At 42.8% G+C, this 24854-nt stretch overlaps 1 protein-coding gene across 6 annotated transcripts in view; it reads right to left on the bottom strand.

Annotated features, from left to right (window-relative positions):
* Window positions 1-24854, bottom strand: part of LOC140895978 (2,7-anhydro-N-acetylneuraminate hydratase-like) — a 63976-nt gene that overhangs the window by 3286 nt on the left and 35836 nt on the right. For 5 of the 6 annotated variants that reach the window (XM_073306994.1, XM_073306998.1, XM_073306999.1 and 2 more), the window contains 6 exons: window positions 20667-20723; window positions 12831-12961; window positions 9869-9923; window positions 5308-5400; window positions 2298-2432; window positions 1592-1693 (listed from right to left, as the gene is read on the bottom strand). In XM_073306994.1, the coding sequence (XP_073163095.1) occupies window positions 1592-1693; window positions 2298-2432; window positions 5308-5400; window positions 9869-9923; window positions 12831-12961; window positions 20667-20723 (573 nt within the window). The remainder of the gene's footprint in view (window positions 1-1591; window positions 1694-2297; window positions 2433-5307; window positions 5401-9868; window positions 9924-12830; window positions 12962-20666; window positions 20724-24854) is intronic. The other variant, XM_073307000.1, reaches the window with a different exon arrangement.

Genomic DNA, 24854 nt, shown 5'->3' with positions numbered 1-24854 from the left:
AGAGGCAGTTAGCATACATAGCACTGAATTACTAGACCATCGTGGTTTGCGTAACAGAGGTGTCCAATAAACCAGTGCAGCAACAGAGATGAAAAACAGTTGCACTCAGCAAGACGTTTCCCCATAACGACACTTTGTTAGCAGTTACACACATAGTATGCTGAAGGGTTAGTGTTTATAGCAAGATATTAATTCAAAAATCGCTAAGGCCCATAATCCAGGCATCATCTTTGATTTGGCCCTCTTTTGACTCACACACGTTCAAGCCTTGCTGCTTCTCCTCACATAATGCCGACTGTTCTACATTCCTACCTTTCCAAACTACCATCGCTTTTGCTTAGAATCTCTCATACTTTGAATCCAGGCCCTCAGTGTCTCTGTCTCTCTGGCCTTTAATGGGAATGAGGTAGTGTCCCCATAAGTAAGGTCCTCAGAAAATAACAGACTTTTTTTTTTTCTTTTCTTTTTTAAATTCACGGTAGCGTCCCAGGTAAAAGTTTGCATTTCATGGGACAGGCATGGCTGCTATCACCCCTGAACTGCTGTGATTTTTCCAACAGTGCCAAGGCAGAAGCACAGTTAGCGGGTCAGTCCCATCCCAGAGTGTGGTAGGAGGTGGAGGGCTGGTCCTATCGCAGGCAGTGTTGGTGTCTTACCACACGATGCTGGCCAGTCCAACCCAGCCAAACCCAGGTCAGGGATTGGGGCCCAGCTAGCTCCATGCTCAGCTCCAGCAACTGCTGCTGTTTCCTGTCTGTCCAGTGGGGAGAAGGGGGCAGCCCTGACAACACCACGATTCGATGCCCCAGCCTGGCCCGCCCCATTGTGACCCCCGGCAGCCTGGGAGGAGACAACACAACACCAGCTGGCGGGGAGCTGAGGCCAGGATCCCTCCCCTCAGCCTGATCCTCACACTCTGATCGCCCTGCAGGGAAGAGGGCTACCTCAAGCCCCGATCTCTCCATCGGGGTAGGGCCTCCTCACGCAGCTGCTCATATTCCAAGTGGCTGCAGTGCTGGCCGTTGTCGTTGTGTTGGCTACGGTGGGGGATGGATCCTGGTCTCAGCTCCTGTGCTGTCTCCCCCAAGGCTGCCAGGGGCTGCTCTGGGATGGGCCACTCCTAATCGCTGCATTATCAGGGCTGCCTCTCTCTGCCTGCTGGCCAGACAGGAATCAGCAGTGGCAGCCTAAGCTGGATCTCAGTGCGGAGTGAGCTAGGCCCTGATTCCTGCCCCAGACCATCTAGTGCCATGCGGTCAGACGCTCCCCTCACCACGCCCTGGGATAGGACCAGCTCACCATCCTCCTGCCCCCCTCCTGAATGGGACCAGCCTGCTAACCCCCGCAATGAGCAACCTCAGTGGGGACGCGGGAGCAGTGATGCCCACTTCCACCTCCCTGCTGTTGGAAAGGGCTAATTCCATGATTTCCATGCAGTCCATGAACGTGTGATTTACAAAGGGCCTTACCCATAATATCCTTATAATAGGCCTTATCCACAACTCTCATTGATTTCAGTGGGAACAAGATTATGCTCAGTAAATAGAAATGGTGAGGTACTGAACAGTGGGGCAATCTCCCGTTCATTTACCTTGGTCCCATAGATGGTGGTTTTCCTTCTACACAGCTGCTCCGTAAAGGCCATCATGGTAAAAGCAGCTGTTGCTCCTCCTTCAAACTCCATGTTAACAACCTGCAGAGAGTAGAGAAGTTAAGAAACATACGGCCCCTCTAAAAGTGCCGAGGGGAATCTGGCAGGAGCGGGTGAAGGTGTATTTCCTGTCATCTATCAGATAACTAGGAGTTACAAAGTAGACAGCACAAACAGCTGAAAGATGAAATTAACAGAAGTTACATCTCTAGCACAAGAGGCAAGCTGTAAAATCCATGAGTTGTGTGTTGTGAACATTTCTACTAGAGCAGCACAGAGTTCAAGTGTTGTACAGGCTTTATTTGTCACAGAGTTTTACTTGGTTTTATCTTGTGCTGCGCACAGTATGCTTTTCAACAGGCGACTTTTTCCAGCGGGTTCACGCTGTATCGGAGTGGTGCTACTAGACCTATGCTTGTGGAAGCATGTCCAAAAGACTAGAGCTTATACACCAACGTTTTCTCAAGGGCCAATCTTTCCTTACAAAATCTCAAACAGGGAAAACTTTAACCAAATAAAACAGCTTAACTGATTTATTTGAAGACATACTGGTTTCATACTCAGGACTCATCTCTACAATTTTTTAACGTAAGTAAATAAATAAAATTTTACATACACTACTTAGATGAACAAAAAAATATCATACCTGGTTACTGACAACATCATTGTCACATTCATAAACGCATCTTCCGTATGGACCGCTGCGTAGGCCCTCTGTCACAGATTCTATGTCACAAACTCCACTGTTGCACACAACAGACACTGGCCAATTAAAATAACCCTACAAAAATAACAACAATGTTACTTATGCAAGACATACTGTATTCTTATCTCATCTAAAAAGGCAAGAAACTTGCCTCTTCTTATCTTGGACCAAATTCTCATTTATATGTACAGAAATCAGAACCATTTGCTGCAGCTGGGGCGCAAACCTGTTCCTGTCAGTAAACAACGTGAACTCACAGCATGATGCTGTGGCAAGAGAGGTAGCATGATCCACTGAGGTATAAACAGGGGAGCATCGAGTAGGAGCCCAGAGGTGGTATGATCTCTGTGTACACCGGGTCCACTTCTGGTGTCCACACTTTAAAAATTATGTTAACAAATTGGAAAGAGCTCAGAAGAGAGCTACAGGAGTGACTCTAGGTCAATAGGCAACTTGATTAGTCTAATTTCCTACATGAAGAGAAGATTTCTGATAGTTGGGGGGTTTCTAGGCAACAAAGGCATAAAAAGATCCACTCTCTGGGTGCAGAAGCCAAACAAATTAAGATGGGAAATAAAATTTTTTTTTTTTTTAACTAAAAGGGTAATTAGCTATTGGAACAACTTACCTAGGTAGCTGGTGGATTCACCTTGAAATCTTTAAATCAAAATTGGAATTCTTTCTAAAAGATACGCTATAGCTAAGGCTCCGGGTCTGTCTGTCCGTGTCCGACTTCTACAGCGGCCAGTATGGCTGAGCCTAGGGCTCCCTCCCTGCAGCTGGTGCTGTGGGCCCCCCAGGGCTCCCTCCCTGCCCCCTCAAGATTCAATCAGGGTTATTTGTGGTATAAGTCATGGACAGGTCACAGGCCATGATTTTTTGTTTCTTGCCTGTGACCTGGTTCATGACTTCTACTAAAAATACCCGTGATTAAATCGCAGCCTTAGCTATAGCTCAACTGAGGAAGGTGAAATTCCATGGGCTGTGTTATGAGAAAGATCAGTCTAGATGATCATAATGGTCCTTTCCAGCCTTGAAAAGTCTTATGAATACTTGCTATCTTTGGGATTCTCCACTCACCTCCTCAGGTCACCCCTGAATCACAACAAGAAAAGATGAGAAGACCCTGAATGATGCAATGCATACTTTGGAAACTGGTATTTTGTGTGAGGGTTGGAATGATATACTTCAGCCATTCAGCAAGTGCAGTCTAAGCTTGCAAAGTGCTCAAATTGACCTTTCCAGTGCTGTAAACCTAATGAGGAGCCTTGGAACTGTTCTTCAACAAATGTGGGATAGTTTTAATGCCTATGAAATTCAGGGGGCTGCAAGGCCTGCTAACTATGAGTAGAAGTCTGCCAAATGCTGCAAAAGACAGAAGACATGCAACGATGCAACTGCCCACTCATTCAGTGACAAGGAGGCCTTCACAGTTAATACCTTCATCACAATCATCGACAAACTGAAGAGTGCATTAGAACATCGGATTGAGGCTTATGAAAATATTGACAAAACCTTTAGAGTACTGACAAATTTTTTGCCTAACATTTCAAGTTCCAAAGTCAGTGAAGGTATCAAATGTCTGTGTCAGAAGTACCCAAACGATCTTCCAGTAGATTTTACTAAAGAATTTGTTCAATTTGTTGAATTTGCATCACACTCTCAGATATAGAGAGAAAAGATGACAAAAGCAAATCTATTTGGATGTACCAAGTTATCACTGAATCCAGTGACAGAAAGTTTCCCAAATGTTGAAACTGCATTATGGCTGTATTTGTCACTAATGATCACTAACTGTAGTGGAGAATGTTTCTTCTCTCTTCTAACAAGGGTCTAAAAGGTCCTCCAATCCACCATGACTCAAGAGCATCTCAGTGCTTTGTTCCTCTTGAGCATTGAGAATTAAATCATCAGGGTTTTGAATTATGATGACATCATTCATGACTTTGCCAAAGCTAAAGCTAGGAAAAAAATGTGTTTGAAGAACTGAGTGTCATGAGAGCAGAATAACCTTGTTAATTTTACATAAATAAATAATATGTAAATATGTAAGTAGAAAAATGTTTGATGACTTCATAATTTTTTTTGCAATATGTAATTCATACTTAGACCCCTCCCTCCATTAGCCTTAGGCTCCTCATAATCTTAATCCAGCCCTAGGTGGCACCCCGAGAGGGGGGACAACCCATCACACCAATTCCTCACTTTCATACTTGTGTCCTTGTAAAGAGATGTGCCTCTTAGATAAACTCAGCCATCCCCCTACATTACTACAGGAATGTATTGAGATATTCAGCATCTGCAACTCCCACTCAGTTCAATGGAAATTGGGTTTGCACAGCACTTCTGAAAAAAAATTAGGCCATTTCTATTCATATGCTTCTAAATTTACATTTAGCATCTTAAAAGGGTTCTGGTGGATTCTCCATCACTAGAAAATTTTAATCAAGATTGGATGTTTTAATAAAGGATATACTCTAGTTCAACAACAGCTACTGGACTTGAAGCAGAAATTAATTCAGGCAAGTCCTATGCCCCATGTTATGAGTCAGACGAGATGATCACAGTGGTCCATCTGGCCTTAAAATCTATTACTGAAGCTCCCTCCTAACATTTCTTTGATCCCATTTATTTATAAAACCTTTAAAATTCACTTTTATACAAAGTTGGAGTCAGAAAGAAATCATCCCCTTCCCATGGCAAACACTCAGCAAACAGCTTGGATACATTTTGGCCTTCTTGTTTCTTCCAAAACGTCAAGTGTTGGCTATCGGAAGCAAAATATTATCCTTGATGACACAATGGTCTGATGTTATACAGTAATTCTTATGTTCCAAGATCTTAGGAAAACCAAAAGATGAGTTCCTTTTGCTTGGAAACTGAACACATTTTGAGATCAATGTAGTCAATATTTGGAAGATATATTGCTTGAAAACAGTACTATACTCACCTTCTCTGCACGTTGTAGATAAATCTTCTTGGCTGAATATGGACAGGTTTGTTCAACTGAACAGTCTAAGCACCGACTGGCAGCTCCTTTGGGCTAAAGCAAATTTACAGTGGTTCATTATTTATTAATTTTACTCATGTATTTTCATCCACAGAAAGACACTTATTGCAATATTAGGAAGATTTAGCCCCTGGGCCAGCACCAGCCACTGCAGAAGTCACGGAGGACATGGAAAGTCACGGAATCCATGACTTCCGTGACCTTCATGACAGACTTGCAGCCTTATTCATCATCTCCCAAGAAAAAGTGGTTTACAACCATCCAGTTGAGCCTCCAGTCCAAGGTGCTGCAACTAGCCCTCTGTCACCAGGGAGCTAGATAAGTATATGCTAACAGTACTAAATAACATGCTCATGCAGCAAGTACTGTAATTGGTAGTTAAAGTTGGAAAACTATTTTCATTTTACCCCATTTTCACGTGTTCACAATCTTCCAAGAATTCACCTTTGGGGCTGAAACCTTTGATCTCTGCCCAAAAATTATATTTTTTTAAAAGTCTGAGCAAATCTTCTCCCTCGTTTTAAGTTATGGGATAGCAGAAAATATTATGCAAAATATTCATTGTAAAAAATTAAATCTACACATTCCTCAAGATACAGCAGAAGCGGCCAGGGACTAAAACTTTGCAGTTAAAACAGACATAAACACTGTGTTTGGTTTGAGGGCAAAAAGGAAGTTAAAATTATTTCTGAATTAGCTTCATTGGCATTTGGTGCCTAAAGCACTTAGACTCTTGAAAATCCCAGCATAAGGCTACGTAAAACTATTTCCCCATGTTTAGTTTCCCCCCTACTGTTCCTCACACATTCTTGTGAACTGCTGGAAATGGCCCATCTTGATTATCACTACAAAAGGTTTTTGGTTTTTTTGTTCTGTTTTTTCTCTCTCTCTCTCCTGCTGGTAATAGCTCACCTTAACTGATCACTCTCATTATAGTGTGTATGATAACACCCATTGCTTCATGTTCTCTGTGTATATAGATGTAAGCAGAGTCAGGATGAGCTCTACCCTGACATCTGGTGGGGAGTCATGGTGGGCTGTGGAAAAGAACTTTAGGGGCTGATCTCATTTGCATAGGCACACCCACCCTGCCTAGATGGTCACTTTGGCTGCTGTAGGAGCCCCAGTTTCTCTGTTATTGGGGCAAGAATAAACTGTTATTATCCTGATTATGTGAATCAAGGACAGTGGAACTGTACTCGGCCTTTTGTTATGATGGAGGGACTCACCATCAACTAAGCAGCACTTGCTAGGCAAGGGTCATGGGTTCCAAAAACCCAGTGAAGGGAGTGAGGCTGGGGACAGGTATTAATACTTGGTGGTATGGGCTCCCTGGTGAGGGCTTTACATGCTAATTGTACTTCCTCCTCTCTCCACTGTGGAATATCAGAGCTAATTTTGATTCTATTAGGAGTCTGGTTACAGGCTGCTGAGCTCAATTCACTTTGGGCTAATGGTGCACCAGCACTGAGGCTCCCCTACTACAAGCTGAAATCACAAAACAGCTAAACTTACTAAGAGCTGAAATCACTGAGTGTTGTGTTAAGTATAGAATCATAGAATATCAGGGTTGGAAGGGACCTCAGGAGGTCATCTAGTCCAACCCCCTGCTCGAAGCAGGACCAATTCCCAGTTAAATCATCCCAGCCAGGGCTTTGTCAAGCCTGACCTTAAAAACCTCTAAGGAAGGAGATTCTACCACCTCCCTAGGTAAAGCATTCCAGTGTTTCACCACCCTCTTAGTGAAAAAGTTTTTCCTAATATCCAACCTAAACCTCCCCCACTGCAACTTGAGACCATTACTCCTCGTTCTGTCATCTGCTACCATTGAGAACAGTCCAGATCCATCCTCTTTGGAACCCCCTTTCAGGTAGTTGAAAGCAGCTATCAAATCCCCCCTCATTCTTCTCTTCTGCAGGCTAAACAATCCCAGCTCCCTCAGCCTCTCCTCATAACTCATGTGTTCCAGACCCCTAATCATTTTTGTTGCCCTTCGCTGGACTCTCTCCAATTTATCCACAATTTATCAAGTAGTGGGGAGCCTGAAAATATATGGCGGAGCAGTTTGCAGGACGGTGAGCAGAGCAGGGTTTGTGGAGCAGAGCAGTTTGCGGGACGGCTGGCAGAGCAGAGCACTGCAGTTTGCGGGACGGCTGGCAGAGCAGAGCACTTCAGTTTGCGGGACGGCGAGCAGAGCGGCTGGTGGAGCAGAGCAGTTTGTTGGATGCCTGGAGCAGCTCACGGGGCAGCTGGCAGAGCGGAGCCCCATGGAGAGGTGGGGCCATCAGCTTTGGACCACGTAAGGTGCCCCTTAACCACCACCCGCCCCCCCATCTCCACCCAGGTTGGGAGGTAAAACTTTGCAGATAAACTTTCGAACTCTGGGGCTGCCCTGACCAGGGACAGAGACTTTTGGGTCATTGGACTTTTGGGACTTTGGGTGATTTTGGGTTGCTGGGCTCAAGAACCAAAGGGAAAGGACACACCCCAATTTGCTTGGGGGGGTTTTTTTGCTCATAGGTTGTGTTATGAATCCTGTTGGTGGTGTTTCCCCAACATAATGCCACATTGTTTCTCTCTGTCATTAAAAGGCTTTTTGCTACACTCAGACTATGTGCTTGCCAGAGGGGAAGTATTGCCTCTTGGAGGCACCACAGTATATATTTGTCCCAGGTCACTGGGTGGGGGCTCGAGCCGGTTTTGCATTGTGTTATTGGAATGGAACCCCTAGATACTGAACCTGGCCCTTGTTGCTGCCAACTCTGACGGGCAGAAGGGTTACATATATACATATATCTTCCTACTGTATTTTCCACTGCATGCATCGGATGAAGTGGGTTTTAGCCCACGAAAGCTTATGCTCAAATAAATTTGTTAGTTTCTAAGGGGCCACATGTCCTCCTACTATAAATACAGGCATTTTCCCCATCCTGCTCTTGGAAAAGAAAGCAAGTGCCAGTGGCTAAGTTAATGAAATGCTGAGGTTGCACAATTACAAAAAGTCAAGATCTGGAAAATGCGAAGGGCTCCAGCAGCCACAATAATTCAGCCTCATTGCTCATATACTAATATCTATTCCTACTCATCTGGTTAAACGTGTAACTCAACAATGGTGTTTAGATACCCACAACTACAGGTACCTTAGAAATGCCCAATGTTGATATTATCCACACCTGAGATTCACATTACAGTTTAGATAACAATATGTATACTACAAGACACAGAATTTACAAGATGGCTAAATTAATGTTGATGATGGATCCTTAAATTACTTTACTGCTTATTATTTGTATTGTGGTAGTGCCCAAAATCTGCTAAGACACATTTCAAGCCCCAAAGAGCTTATACTTCGCAAACAAACCAAATATATGCAGGACAGGGGAAATGGATACATTACACAAGAAAAGTGATCTCGATGATGGCAGGCACATCTTGTTAGCTTCATAGTGGGTTTAGGGTGGTTTTTTTCGGTTGGTTGATTTTTATGTAAGTGTATTCATATTTTGTAGGCAAAGCTGCAACAGTGGTTTTTACGTTCTGTGTTTCCTTTTTGGTGAATCCAAACAGACAACCAGACAGTTACATTTACATGGCCTTTGCATTTTTATAAACTGATCATGACATGAAACATGATTGTGAGGAATGAACACCTAAGCAGACAAACTCTTTTGTCCTGACTTTTTTTAAAAACAAATTCAGATTATTTAGCTGAATATTTATTCTCTTAAAAGTTAGCTTACAATTAATAGATGCTTTAAATCAACATTAGAAAGTCAATAGTTTTTCCATTAAAAAAAATCCAAGGTCCCAAACTGTGAATCCAAATATTCTATGAACTGTGGGCCCAATCTAGTAAAATTTATGCACATGAGTAATTTTACTCATGTGAGTAGTCCTATTGACACAAATTAAAATCCAAATCTAAAGTAGAGTTAGATACTGAAAGTGGTGTGGAACAATTTTATAGCATGGAAGGTGCTAAAGAGAATGGAAGGCATAATGGGAAAGCCAGGATGAACTAGCTTGGTGCGTCTTTAGACGTAATGCATACTATACTGAGATTAAATATATATTTTTTTAAATGGCATAAGCAGTTTCTGCTTGGGCTATGTCATTTTAGGCTCTCTACACTCCTGAGTTATTTCATTAGGGCTTCAGGAGCTTGGCTACTGTAAGATTAGGCTTCTGTTAACACAAAAGAAGGAATTTCCTGCAATGTTTATGTCATTTTCACTATATTTCAAAATGCACATTTTTAGCAGAAAAAACACTGATAACTACAGGTATGTTTAAGATGGTCACATACTTCCTGGAAATAAAATAAAATGGAGAGTAAATGATAAGTTAGACCCCAAGGTAGCAAAGAAGTATGAACTTAATTTACAGCACGTGCTTAAGTGGTCTGTTGAATCGAGATAGACTTAAGCACATGCTTAAATGCTTTGCTGAAATAAGGCTAGAGACTTTGAGTATTCCTTTATATAGTAGTATTTATACAAACCTTATGCTCATTAGTAAAATGAGAGAGACTGCCAAAAGATGACACCTTTAAGCACCTGAAATAAAACAGATATTTTCATAAATAAACAAACCTGTCAGTATAAAAAAGTGTAGAAATTGTCATTTTCTTAACTGTTCATTTTGGGCCTGATCCAACACACACCGAAGTCAACAGAAAGGCTTTCACTAATTTCAATCTAACCTAGATCAGGCTTTTAGATATTCAAAGTCCTTCAACACCAATTAATTGTTGGTTTTCTGTTACACTAGTGGGGCAACTGTTTTCACTAAGATTTTTTTCTGATGACATGTCTTAGTATTGGAAATAATTTTATTACTCAGTGTGACGGGGCAAGGCCAGATGGCTATGGAAAAGTAGTGGGAGATAGATATATTAGCTCCAGGCTAAACAAATCCCTGGTACCAGGTTAAGTGAAATGGAAGCTGCTCCAGGTCAATTAAGACACCTGGGGCCAATTAAAAACTTTCCAGAAGGCAGGGAGAATGCTATGTTGATAGGGACACCTGAAGTCAATCAGGGGCTGGCTGAAACTAGTTAAAAGCCTCCCAGTCAGTCAGGTGCGGGTGCATGTCAGGAGCTGTGGGAGGAAGTTGAGCTGTTGGAGAGGCTGAGTAGTACACACCATATCAGGCACAAGGAAGGAGGCCCTGAGGGAAGGGTGAAGTGGAGCTTAAGGAAGTGAGGGCTGCTGTGGGGGAAGTAGCCCAGGGAATTGTATATGTCATGTTTCTAAAAGGTCAGCTACCATAGGTGATACTAGTAGGGTCCCTGGGCTGGAACCCGAAGTAGATGGTGGGCCCAGGCTTCCCCCCCTCCCCACCTTTGCCCCTTGATTAATCACTAAGGCTGGGAGACAACAGAGACTGTGCAAGGAAGAATAACTTCTCCTCACCTCCCTCACTGGCTTATGATGAAAATGGCTCAGTAGACTGTGACCCTTGTCTCTAGAGAAAGAAGGGTTACGTGGAAGATCACAGTGAGCCTCTGAGGCTAGCTAAATCCGCCAGGAAACATGGGACCCACGGAGGCAAGGACAGAGCTTTGTCACATCAGGAAATCTCTAACTGAGCAGGGTCCCAGTCAACGGAATGATGTCAGAAGAACTCAGATTTTTTTCTCTTGTCTCCAGTTTGTTATAAGAATTTACAAACAATAACTGGGCTGCCTTCAAGGAACTGGAAAAAAATATGTCTTTAGTTCTATACTAAAAAAATTCTGAGACTAAAATGGGTCTGAGAATACAAAATACAACATCTCTATGTTTATATTTTTAAGTCAAGGATCACAATTTCTTTATGACCTCTAGTCCAGGATAAGTGCTGCATAATATTTACTGGCCCTGAAGGTGTTTGCATTGGTCCCACTGGATGTTCTGAGAGGTGAGGAGCTATCAAACCGTAAAAATCACATCATTCTGATTCTCATCTTCTTTTCCTCCCTCACCCACTTCAACTCTGGCACGATTTTTAGAAACTGATACTTCACAGACTGTTCAAGATTATGGACCAGTGAAGACAAATGACTTCAACAGGAGCTGCACAACAGTAACTGAGACTATCTGAACAGTTAGAAGATGTAATCCAACCTGGCTAATTCTAGTGGTTTTAGAGATAATGTTACAGAAATTAAGTATTTTACAAAAATAAAAGGGGGATAATAAAAATAAGATATTATGGTCTGATATCTCAATCTCTCAGGATAGAAAAATAATGTATGTCATTGAGAAATGGAAATGCTTGGTTTTCCACAAGCTGACCTTCCAAGGAATATTTCTAGCCTTGAAAATTAGTAAAATTATCACACCTTGAAAATGTCTCTGTGGCATTCAACAAAGCACTTAAGCAGGTCCTTAAGTCCCATTTAAGCATATGTTTGTGTTCTTTGCTGAACTGGGGCCCTTATGCACTGGTTCACAAGTAGACACAGCGAGTCCCAGACTCAGGGCCATTGTCATTCCAATTCCTCCATTTTTGAGGATTCCATCCTTTTCTGATAAATACAAGTTTTACATTCAACTTGCAACTAAATTTTCCAGTGAAGCTATAATAGTTTAGTTAGTTAATTTGGCTAGGTTGGTGATTTTGGACAGCCTGGAGATGCAATTTAAAAAAGAAATTAGACCGTGCTTGGAATACTAAGTTTCAGGAGAGAAAGAATGACCTGTGGCTAAGGTACTAGTGTTGGACTCCGGAGGTTTGGGCTGAGCTCCCAGCTCTGTCACAGACTCACTGTGTGGCCCTGGAAAAGTCACAGACTTTGCCTCAGTTCTCAATCTATAAAATGGATATAAAACCCCCTACCTCACAAGGGAGTTGTACGGATAAATTCATTAATATTTGCAGTGCATTCAGATACTACAGTGATGGAGACATGCATGTCCCTAGATAGATACTTTCCGCCACAGTCTGATTACCGCCTTTGGTTTATTCTTCCTGCCAGGACGTAATAACAACTACGAGCATTTTCCTTTAACTAACGTGAACGCCAATATTTAAATCAATGTAATTTAATCGATCATTTTTTGTATCACTGCAGGAGATCTACATTTAGAAGAAGGTTCAGGCTTCTTGTTCTCTAGGAGGGTGACGGTCAATTACACTCAGCGGGGAAAAGAGCTAACTGGGGCTAGGTTTACACGACAAAGTTTTGTCGGCACAGCTATGTCGGCAAACCTCCAATGTACTGACAGCGGAGTTCTTCTGACGACATAAGTAATGTTGTTTGGAGGAGTGGTGCTACTGTGCCGACAGGAGAAACTCCTTCTCTCATCATAAGCTGCATCTACACTGTAACTAGACTGGCAAAACATCTGTAGCATAGACACAGCCTTAGTCTCTCGGAAGGGGAAAGTTACATAAAACGTGTGTAACTATAACACACCATATTTGTGTTTGCACATGTTTATTCTTAGAACAAATATGATAAAAAAGATGCTGTAAACCTTTTATCACCCATCCAAAAATGAATGAGGTCGATGTCATGGCAGGATTTGGCTAACAAAGAAAATGTACTTTCTGCTTCATTCCTCCAATTTCCTCTCACAAACGAGTGGGCAAAATGCCAGAATCCAACCTATGCTTACAAGAAATAAACAGTAATTAATGAAGTGAATAGATACAAGTAATTTATAGTTTAAAATAATTAATAATCCCAAATCTTAAAGGCGGGGGGCTTGACAGCTAAGAAGTTGCTAGATTGACAGGCTCACTGAGGTCTTATAATAAGGATCAGGTACAGCAAGAGAAGCAGCAGTGCAGGCTTACCTCACCCTATGCCCTACAAGTGTTTCTGACTCTTGACCTGAAAGGACAAACTTTAGGGACTCAAGTGTCCATGGCTTTCAATCCCTGGATTCCTTATGAGACTATCAAAGTTACCAATTAGTGCTAACCATGGTTGTCTTCTATATTGTGGACCCCTGTCTACTAGAAACTTGAATGAAGACACCAAATTCATTTCAGCTAGAAAAACATCACCTTGGTGCATACTCCAAAAACATGTTTGAAATTTGTATATTGCATATTCTTAACATACAGAAAACACAGTTAAAGACCACTGATCCTGTAAATGATGCAGATTTCAACCACTTATATATATATATATATATATTATATATATATATATATATATATATAATATATATATATATATATATATATATATATATATATATATATATATATATATATATATATATATCAGATAAAATTAAAAATAATATTATTTTCAATTTTTTCTTAGTGAAAAGGTTGTGGTAAAATGGAACATTTAGCAAAATACATTACATTGTGTCAACAGTATTTCCATCTGAAATGTCGCACACATTTCACGAACTTCTTCAGTATACTTCTGTGACAAAAGTGGGCTGTGTTTATCAAATGAACTCCATTTTGTACTATGCACTGAAGATATATCTAAACTTTCCCAAAGCAAGTAGGTAAGTATAGCCGTCAGTACGTTTCCTGTATAGGGTGGTGTTTATGTGGCCATCGCTTATTAGCACTGTAATGTCTAGGAAGTGGATCTCTTGTGTGGACTGGTCCAGGCTGAGGTTGATGGTGAGATGGAAATTGTTGAAATCATGGTGGAATTCCTCAAGGGCCAGGATGGTGTTTTCTGGAAGATCACCATCCTGGCCACTATGGATGTAGAAGCCATTTACACACAAAGATGGACTACAAGCCATCAGGAACAGTATCTCTGATAATGTCACAGCAAACCTGGTGGCTGAACTTTGTGACTTTGTCCTCATCCATAAGTATTTCACATTTGGGGACAATGTATACCTTCAAATCAGCGGCACTGCTATGGGTACCCGCATGGCCCCACAGTATGCCAACATTTTTATGGTTGACTTAGAACCACACTTCCTCAGCTCTCATCCCCTAACGCCTGTACTCTACTTACCCTAGGTTGATGACATCTTCATCATCTGGACCCATGGATAAGAAGCCCCTGAGGAATTCCACCATGATTTCAACAATTTCCATCCCACCATCAACCTCAGCCTGGACCAGTCCACACAAGAGATCCACTTCCTGGACACTATGGTGCTAATAAGCGATGGTCACAAAACCACCACCCTGTACCGGAAACCTAATGACTGTTATACTTACCTACATGCCTCCAGCTTTCATCCAGACCACATCACAAGATCCATTGTCTACAGCAAAGCTCTACGATACAACCGCGTTTGCTCCAACCCCTCAGACAGAGACAAACACCTACAAGATCTCTACCAAGCATTCTTAAAACTATAATACCCACCTGTGGAAATGAAGAAACAGATTGACAGAGCCAGAAGAGTACCCAGAAGTCACCTACTACCGGACAGGTCTAACAAAGAAAGTAACAGAATGCCACTAGCCATCACCTTCAGCCCCCAACTAAAACCTCTCCAACGCATCATCAAGGATCTACAACCTATCCTGAAGGATGATCCATCACTCTCACAGATCTTGGGAGACAGGCCCGTCCTCGCTTACATACAGCCTCCCATCCTGAAGCAAATACTCACCAGCAACCACACACCACACAACAAAAACATTATCCCAGGAACCTATCCTTGCAACAAAGCCCGTTGCCAACTCTGTCCACCTATCTATTCAAGGGACACCATCATAGGACCTAATCATATCAGCCACACAATCAGAGGCTCGTTCACCTGCACATCTACCAATGTGGTATATGCCATCATGTGCCAACAATGCCCCTCTGCCATGTACATTGGCCAAACCGGACAATCTCTACGCAAAAGAATAAATGGACACAAACCAGACATCAAGAATTATAACATTCAAAAACCAGTCAGAGAACACTTCAACCTCCCTGGTCCCTCAATTTCAGACCTAAAAGTGGCAATTCTCCAACAAAAAAACTTCAAAAAAAGACTCCAACGAGAAACTGCAGAATTGGAATTAATTTGCAAACTGGACAGCATTAAATTAGGCTTGAATAAAGACTGGGAGTGGATGGGTCATTACACAAAGTAAAAACTATTTCCCCATGCTAATTCCCCCACACACACTGTTACTCACACCTTCTTGTCAACTGTTTGAAATGGGCCATCCTGATTATCACTACAAAAGATTTTTTTTCTCCTGCTGATAATAGCCCACCTTAATTAATTGGTCTTGTTGCAATTGGTATGGCAAAACCCATTGTTTCATGTTCTCTGGTATGGCAACACCCACTGTTTCATATATATCTTCCTACTGTATTTTCCACTGCATGCATCTGATGAAGTGGGTTTTAGCCCATGAAAGCTTATGCCCAAATGAATTTGTTAGTCTCTAGGTGCCACAAGTACTCCTTGATTTTTTTGCTGATACAGACTAACACAGCTACCCCTTTGAAACCTTTGCTAAACCTGTGTTCCTTGCTTTCCTTTGTCCCCACAGGGCTTAAACTAGAAGCCCAGAGCATCCATAGCCTTAGTGGAGCTCCGCAGGAACATGAGTAAGCAACTGTGAGGCTCAGGAGGTCTCAGACACAGATTTCAAGGTCTAGGGCAGGAATGTCCTATGTCCCAAGGAAAGGCACAAAGAGGTCTAAGTCTTGGAGAGTGTCCTAAGGACCCAGACCCGGAAATGGTGATGAGATGCTATCCAGACCCAACTGGCTTGGAAGCACATGAGAGCCAGTATACATATTCACTCAGACTGGTGTCCATATAAAGGGGTATTGGGCCAGACGGTAACAACTTATACTTCCTATAAACTCCAAAAACGGAGTTCCAGGAAGCAAAACAAAAATCACAGTCCCTCCCAATCTACTTAAGTATAAACAAATAATTTGCCATCTTCTTTGTGAATGATCCAATCCAGATTTGTTTGCCTAAGTGTCACAGCAGAATTTGCTGAATATCTAAAATCCTTTTCACTAAAAAAAGGAAGCTAATTTCCTGAGTGTTAGTAATGTAAAAAGGTCATAGGAAAATTCTGCTTTTCTAAACACCTGATTTCTGCCAGTTTATTAAAAATGCTTACGCTGGGGACACAATTTATGTGACTTTAATTTTGCTCGAGGTAAAGCGTGCAAAAGTAGATAGTATCATTTAACCACTGTACTTGGAAACTGAAGTATTCCTCCTAAAACAGAATAGTGAACAAAGACAATGTTTGTCTGCTTGGAATTTGTAAGCTACATTAGTTTCTGACATACTAAACCACAAATGAAATGGTAGGGGAAAAACATTATTGACATTTAAATAAAATTTAATTTCAGTGCTTGAATTTTTAAATTTTCACTAACTTTAAACAGTGATGATCTAACAGTAAATTTCTTCTGACTTATATCAACTTTAGAAATAAAAATCCAACATTTTACTGAGAAATTAAAAAAATTCATTGGTAAGGCCCACACAAAATAATGCTCTCAGCACCTTTTTGTAGCTCTGATTAGAAGTTACCACAAACTATTTCCAGATATCGCACATTCCTGCTGATTCAATAGATGCTGTTGGTATACAAACAAGGATATACATGAGAAGGAGCTAGATTCATATGGGGGTAGAGTGTGGGAGAAGAGAATCAAATCTGCCAAATAAGATGGGACAAAATATGAGAGATTCTCCCTCGCCCACACACAAATACTTTTAAAAATGGATTACACAGTCAGCAGAAAGTTCAAAACAAAAAATTTGTTTAGGGATGCTTCTCGTTACAAGGGTCATGGAAGTGAAGTCAGCAGTTCTCCAGTGATTTACCCCCGAGTTTTGGCAACAAGAGGATTAAGCCATTTGTTTTCTAAAGCATTTAAAAAGGAATATTTCTAGTTGTTTTATGTTCACAATAGATGATTAATAAAGAATATAAAAAATACACAAGACTTAAAAATAGTAAAATAAAAAAGTCTGTTGTCTCAAATCCTATTTAACTAATTAAATTTTGTAACTAAGAAGGAAAAGGAACAATAGTATTCAGCACTTAATTAGTTGCTTCTAGCACACTTGAGAATATGCTGAATAGCATATATGCTAACTGTTATGTACGCTAAGTACCATTGTGTTCTGCACGGGCTGAAATTGTGGAAAAGCAGCATCACTTGCCCCATAACCTCAGCCGTGCAGAACACAACATCCACAGCCTCAGGAACAACTCTGATATCATAATCAAAAAGGCTGACAAAGGAGGTGCTGTCGTCATCATGAATAAGTCGGAATATGAACAAGAGGCTGCTCGGCAGCTCTCCAACACCACTTTCTACAAGCCATTACCCTCTGATCCCACTGAGGGTTACCAAAAGAAACAACACCATCTGCTCAAGAAACTCCCTGAAAAAGCACAAGAACAAATCCGCACAGACACACCCCTGGAACCCCGACCAGGGGTATTCTATCTACTACCCAAGATCCATAAACCTGGAAATCCTGAACGCCCCATCATCTCAGGCATTGGCACCCTGACAGCAGGATTGTCTGGCTATGTAGACTCCCTCCTCAGGCCCTACGCTACCAGCACTCCCAGCTATCTTCGAGACACCGCTGACTTCCTGAGGAAACTTCAATCCATCGGTGATCTTCCTGATAACACCATCCTGGCCACTATGGATGTAGAAGCCCTCTACACCAACATTCCACTAATACTGATACTAAATACTAATACTGATACTAAACTGGGAGGAGTGGTAGATACGCTGGAGGGGAGGGATAGGATACAGAAGGACCTAGACCAATTGGAAGATTGGGCCAAAAGGAATCTGATGAGGTTCAATAAGGATAAGTGCAGGGTCCTGCACTTAGGACGGAAGAACCCAATGCACAGCTACAGACTAGGGACCGAATGGCTAGGCAGCAGTTCTGCAGAAAAGGACCTAGGGGTGACAGTGGACGAGAAGCTGGATATGAGTCAGCAGTGTGCCCTTGTTGCCAAGAAGGCCAATGGCATTTTGGGATGTATAAGTAGGGGCATAGCGAGCAGATCGAGGGACGTGATCGTTCCCCTCTATTCGACATTGGTGAGGCCTCATCTGGAGTACTGTGTCCAGTTTTGGGCCCCACACTTCAAGAAGGATGTGGATAAATTGGAGAGAGTCCAGCGAAGGGCAACAAAAATGATTAGGGGACTGGAACACATGAGTTATGAGGAGAGGCTGAGGGAGCTGGGATTGTTTAGCCTGCAGAAGAGAAGAATGAGGGGGGATTTGATAGCTGCTTTCAACTACCTGAAAGGGGGTTCCAAAGAGGATGGCTCTAGACTGTTCTCAATGGTAGCAGATGACAGAACGAGGAGTAATGGTCTCAAGTTGCAGTGGGGGAGGTTTAGATTGGATATTAGGAAAAACTTTTTCACTAAGAGGGTGGTGAAACACTGGAATGCGTTACCTAGGGAGGTGGTAGAATCTCCTTCCTTAGAGGTTTTTAAGGTCAGGCTTGACAAAGCCCTGGCTGGGATGATTTAACTGGGAATTGGTCCTGCTTTGAGCAGGGGGTTGGACTAGATGACCTTCTGGGGTCCCTTCCAACCCTGATATTCTATGATTCTATGATTCCACACAAAGATGGACTACAAGCCATCAGGAACAGTATCTCTGATAATGTCACAGCAAACCTGGTGGCTGAACTTTGTGACTTTGTCCTCATCCATAAGTATTTCACATTTGGGGACAATGTATACCTTCAAATCAGCAGCACTGCTATGGGTACCCGCATGGCCTCACAGTATGCCAACATTTTTGTGGCTGATTTAGAACAATGCTTCCTCAGCTCTTGTCCCCTAAAACCCCTACTCTACTTGCGCTATACTGATGACACCTTTATCATCTGGACCCATGGAAAAGAAGCCCTTGAGGAATTCCACCATGATTACAAAAATTTCCATCCCACCATCAACCTCAGCCTGGACCAGTCCACACAAGAGATCCACTTCCTGGACACTATGGTGCTAATAAGCGATGGTCACAAAACCACCACTCTATACCGGAAACCTAGTGACCGCTATGCCTACCTACATGCCACCAGCTTTCATCCAGACCACAGCACACGATCCATTGTCTACAGCCAAGCTCTACGATACAACCGCATTTGCTCCAACCCCTCTGACAGAGACAAACACCTACAAGATCTCTGTCAAGCTTTCTTACAACTACAATACCCACCTGCTGAAGTGAAGAAACAGATTGACAGAGCCAGAAGAGTACCCAGAAGTTACCTACTACAGGACAGGCCCAACAAAGAAAACAACAGAACGCCACTAGCCGTCACCTTCAGCCCCCAACTAAAACCTCTCCAACGCATCATCAAGGATCTACAACCTATCCTGAAGGACGACCCATTACTCTCACAGATCTTGGGAGACAGGCCAGTCCTTGCTTACAGACAGCTCCCCATCCTGAAGCAAATACTCACCAGCAACCACACACCACACAACAAAAACACTAACCCAGGAACCTATCCTTGCAACAAAGCCCGTTGCCAACTCTGTCCACATATCTATTCAGGGGACACCATCACAGGGCCTAATCACATCAGCCACACTATCAGAGGCTCGTTCACCTGCACATCTACCAATGTGATATATGCCATCATGTGCCAGCAATGCCCCTCTGCCATGTACATTGGCCAAACTGGACAGTCTCTACGCAAAAGAATAAATGGACACAAATCAGACGTCAAGAATTATAACATTCAAAAACCAGTCGGAGAATACTTCAATCTCTCTGGTCACGCGATTACAGACCTAAAAGTGGCAATTCTTCAGCAAAAAAACTTCAAAAACAGACTCCAATGAGAGACTGCTGAATTGGAATTAATTTGCAAACTGGATACAACTAACTTAGGCTTGAATAAAGGCTGGGAGTGGATGTATCGTTACACAAAATAAAACTATTTCCCCATGTTTATTCTCCCCCTCCCCCCGCCCCCTGTTCCTCACACGTTCTTGTCAACTGCTGGAAATGGCCCACCTTGATCATCACTACAAAAGGTTCCCCCTCCCTGCCTGTCTCCCCCCCGCCCCCGCTCTCCTGCTGGTAATAGCTCACCTTACCTGATCACTCTTGTTACAGTGTGTACGGTAACACCCATTGTTTCATGTTCTCTGTGTGTATAAAATCTCCCCACTGTATTTTTCACTACATGCATCCGATGAAGTGAGCTGTAGCTCACGAAAGCTTATGCTGAGATAAATTGGTTAGTCTCTAAGGTGCCACAAGTCCTCCTTTTCTTTTTGCGGATACAGACTAACACGGCTGCTACTCTGAAACCAACCCTTTACTACCAAGGCACTGATTAATAGGAATAACTAAGCTCAGACAATACCATGACACACACACTTACGGGCTCCAGATGCTGTATGTGGCAGATGTCTCCAATTGCTCCAGCATCTAGTAGCTCCTATATAAACAGACAGCGAGGAAACATAACTCAGTTTGCTCTGCCTACTCAGGGACACAAAGCCTCTTTCTGATACCACAAATAGACATGGCAACTCTTGCGAATTTATCGCGAGTCACAATTTCTGAGTCAAATTAAGTCTCACTCACGATCTAGCGATAGAACTCTCGAATGTCAGGATTTTTTTTGAGCTGCAGCACATTCTGAAAATGGGTTTCTGGTCAAACAGGAGTTACCTCCCACAAACAAAGGAATGTGGTTTCTCCAGTAGACAGTTACTTCCAAAGTACTTTGAAAGACATTGAGAATTTCATTTACATATCAGATAAACCAAGCTATCAAGCTGGGGGGAAGGGGGGAAGAGGGAGAGACACCATGGCTACACCCCAGCAGGGAAGAGAAACTTCATCTGAGGTATAAAGAAGGGGGAGAGCCAAACCTCAAATAAGCAATTGAATCAACTGGGAAAAAAAGAACGTACTCACCTTGTGCGGTAAAGATGGTTCTTCGAGATGTGTGTCCCTGCGGGTGTTCTACTGTAGGAGTACATGCGCCCCCCTGCGCTGCTGATCAGAGAACTTCAGTAGCCGTGTCTGTTGGGCTCGCAGAGTCATGGCGAGAACTCCGAAGCAGAGGGGAGGAGGGTGGGTAGTGGAGCACCCGCAGGGACACACATCTCGAAGAATCATTGTTACTGCACAAGGTAACTTCTTTGAGTAGTGTCCCTATGGGTGTTCCACTGTAGGTGACTCCCAAGCAGTACCCCCCTTGGAGGGCTGGGACTTCGGAGTTAGGTTAGTCACAGATGAAAGTACTGTGGAGCCAAAGATGGCATCAGAGGCAGAGTCCCCGATGATTGCATAATGTTCTGCGAAGGTGTAGACTGATGCATCCATCAACCCTTAACCAGGGGGCAGGTCTAGTCAGGGAGACCAGGGGTTTAAAAAGCCTGCTCCTAAGTGACCAGAGGAGATAGCAAAAAGAAGCAGCTAACAGGGGAGTTTTGCGAAGGAGTTCTCCAGGTGAAGGAGGAGCCTTAGGGTGCACTGAGGATACCTCTTGCACTGAGAATACCTCTCCAGGGGAGAAAACTCCAGTTATTAGGAAGAGACAGGTAATAGTAATAGGGAATTTGATCATTAGAAACAGATAGCTGGGTTTGAAATGACTGGGAGAACTGCATGGTGACTTGCCTTCCAAGTGGGAAGGTTGCAGATCTCTCAAGACATGGGGAGGAGCCTGTGGTCCTGGTACATGGAGGTATCAATAACAAAGGGAAGGATAGGAGAAAGGTCCTGGAGGCCAAATTTAGGCTCATGGTATAACTCATTTGCCTCTCTCCAGTGTCACTATTCTGTAGTATCAAATGTATTTATAGCTAAATATCAATTTAAGTCAAACTTAACAGCATCTCTTTTAACTTGTCAAGATCGTTGTGACCCCGGAAGCCTCTCACTGCCAGCCAGCAGAGGATGCAACATATCGTAACTCATACAAGACCTGACACACTCATTGCCCCACCTCACTATAGTCATAATCTGTATCTAAAAGGTGTCTTGTAAGGTATCCTATATAAACTGGTGACATGCTGGTCATTCATATTATTGTGGGGTGTATGAAGAATTATAAATATGTGCCGGAAATACATTCTCAAAATGTGTTTGGCAGGCAGTGTTTAAGTCATCCTGTTCTGGACAAAGAAACATGGTTCCTCTTGCTTGGATGTTTCTCCAATGTAAACTGAACAAGAGAGACAATTAAATTACTTTTACATGCAAGACAGACAAAGCCATTAGGCAAACCAGTGTGGGGGGTGGCCACTTAATTCTCTCAGTGCGGGATGGACGCTGCAGCTCCAGGAAACCTTCCCACATCCTGAAGCAATATCATTGAACTTTGGAAAATATAAACAAGGACAAAGAGCCATCTTGGGTATCCATTACTGAGCAGATGCAAAATGTCAGAGCTCCTGTACATCTCAGAAAAGTGGAACCTTTTAACAAAGAGGGTTGGAAGTCTCTGAAAACTGAACATAAGTGAGAAACTTGATTAGACCAAGACTGTAGCTTGCTGAAGTTAAATTTAATCACTAGAAAGCATATTTTGGTTGTAACTTTTCATCTCTTTCCCTCTTACTAGACCTCACTTAAATCCTATGGTCTTTGCTAACCAACTTATTTTTAGTTTTACTACAAACCAGCTCAATGCTATACATTTCAAACGAGTGTGGGCTTTCAACTAAACTAGCAGGTTGGTGTTTGTTCTGTGTCTTTGGAGGCAGTGAACTTACTATCTTCTGTGAGGGTCCACTGAGAAGGACTGGATACTGCAGGGGAGCCAGTCTGGGAGGAATTCGGGGCTGGAGGGGCTGTTGGGGTCACCCTTCCAGGCTGGTGGAAGCCAGGGTGAGACCATTGTGCTGTGAGCATGATACTAGTATCAGGGCTCTGAGCCAAGGCCACACCACGGAACCAAGGGTGCAAGGCAGGTGGTGCCAGAACTCCTTACTGGCCCGGGTTGAAACCCAAAGCATCACACTGAGATCTTACACAAAAGTGTACCATTATGGATTTTTTTGGGAAATAAAGACTTGGTATCTTTCCACAAAGTGGGAATTAACTGTTCCAACTCCATACCCCCTTTACCCTTCCAGATAATATGATACTTTTGTAATCCTATATTTTAACTGCCATGCATTTCTAGACAACGTGTGCCCATTTGATAATCTTTCATAATACACATTTCCACAGCTCAAATCTGTCATTAAATCTGATTGTCAACTAAAGCTTTACAAATACAGGTTTCATCTAATTACAACCACTGACAAGGCCCCCACATACTCAATTAAGTACAAAATCAAGCATCCACAAGACTCAAATAGTTGGCAAGGAAGGCAGGGACTCCAGAGTCACACAGGCAGCCATCTCAAAGGAACCACTCTTCATGCACTGGTTGAGACCAGGTCTCCATCCGCCGTTCTTTTTCTGGGTTAAGAAATAGTGAGAATAAACACTGTTCCCTATGTGTTATGATGGTAGTGGTCCCATGGCACCCAAATGTAGGAGGTGGTTTACTTCTTCCCGTAGAGGATGTTTATGAGAGGGGTCACTGAAGAGAGACAGGAAGGGAGAGTGGGTAGGGGGGATGGAGATGAATGGTATTGAATAATCTGTGCTGAGTATTTCTAGAACCCATTTGTCCATGGTGATGGCCTTCCATGCTGAGTAGAAAGGGGTCAAATAGTGTCCAAAATAGGGGTCAATAATGGTTTCAGCACTGAGGAATGGGGGAGGTGTCTCAGGCCCTCGAACAAACCCTCAAAATTATTGTTTTGCAGAGGGTTGCTGGGACACTGATGATTGAGCAGGGAGTGGTCGACACCTTGGAGATCTGTCTGCGTTTTTGTGTATCATATTGTCTCTGTTCCCGGGCGTAGGGGGCAGCTCTTGCAAGCTGGGTTGAATAGTATTTCCCCTGTTTTTTCCTCTGCAGATGTGTATATCCTGAGGGAATGAAGAGTTGCCCTAGATGCCTTCAAGGTGTGAAGGGACTCATCGGTCATCATGGCAAACAACTTCAGACCATTAAAAGGGGGATCCTCCACAGTCGATGTACTTTCCTTGAGAAGCCGGATAAGTGAAGCAATGAAGCCTGACGCATGACTATGGTGGTAGCTTTGGAACGTGCCCCCATATCTGCCACATCTAGAGACGTCTGTAAAGCAATTCTGACTAGGCAATGGCCCTCTGCAATCATCACTTTGAATTGTTCTTTTTTGTCCTCTGGTATATATTCAATAAAGTCTGACATTTTGGAGTACAGTGATTCCTTGCTTAACGTTGTAATCATGTTCCTGAAAAATGCTACTGTAAGCAAAAAGATGTTAAGTTAATCCAATTTCCCCATAAGAATTAAAGTAAATAGAGGGGTTAGGTTCCAGGGAAAAAAATTTCACCAGACAAAAGACATTGCATACAGGATAAGTTTTAAATGATTTTAAACAAACGATGTAATACTGTACTCACCAATGATGATTGTGAAGCTTGGCTGAGGCAGGGGCATAGCGGGGTCGGGGCGTGGGGGCTTGCCTGTTCCCTGGCTGGAATGCCAGGAGGGCAAAATGGGGTGAGT

This window comes from Lepidochelys kempii, chromosome 11 (genome assembly GCF_965140265.1).
Source record: "Lepidochelys kempii isolate rLepKem1 chromosome 11, rLepKem1.hap2, whole genome shotgun sequence".
NCBI classification, from domain to species: Eukaryota; Metazoa; Chordata; order Testudines; family Cheloniidae; genus Lepidochelys; species Lepidochelys kempii.
The sequence above is the reverse complement of the archived record's forward strand: the minus strand, read 5'-3'. Positions and strand labels throughout refer to the sequence as shown.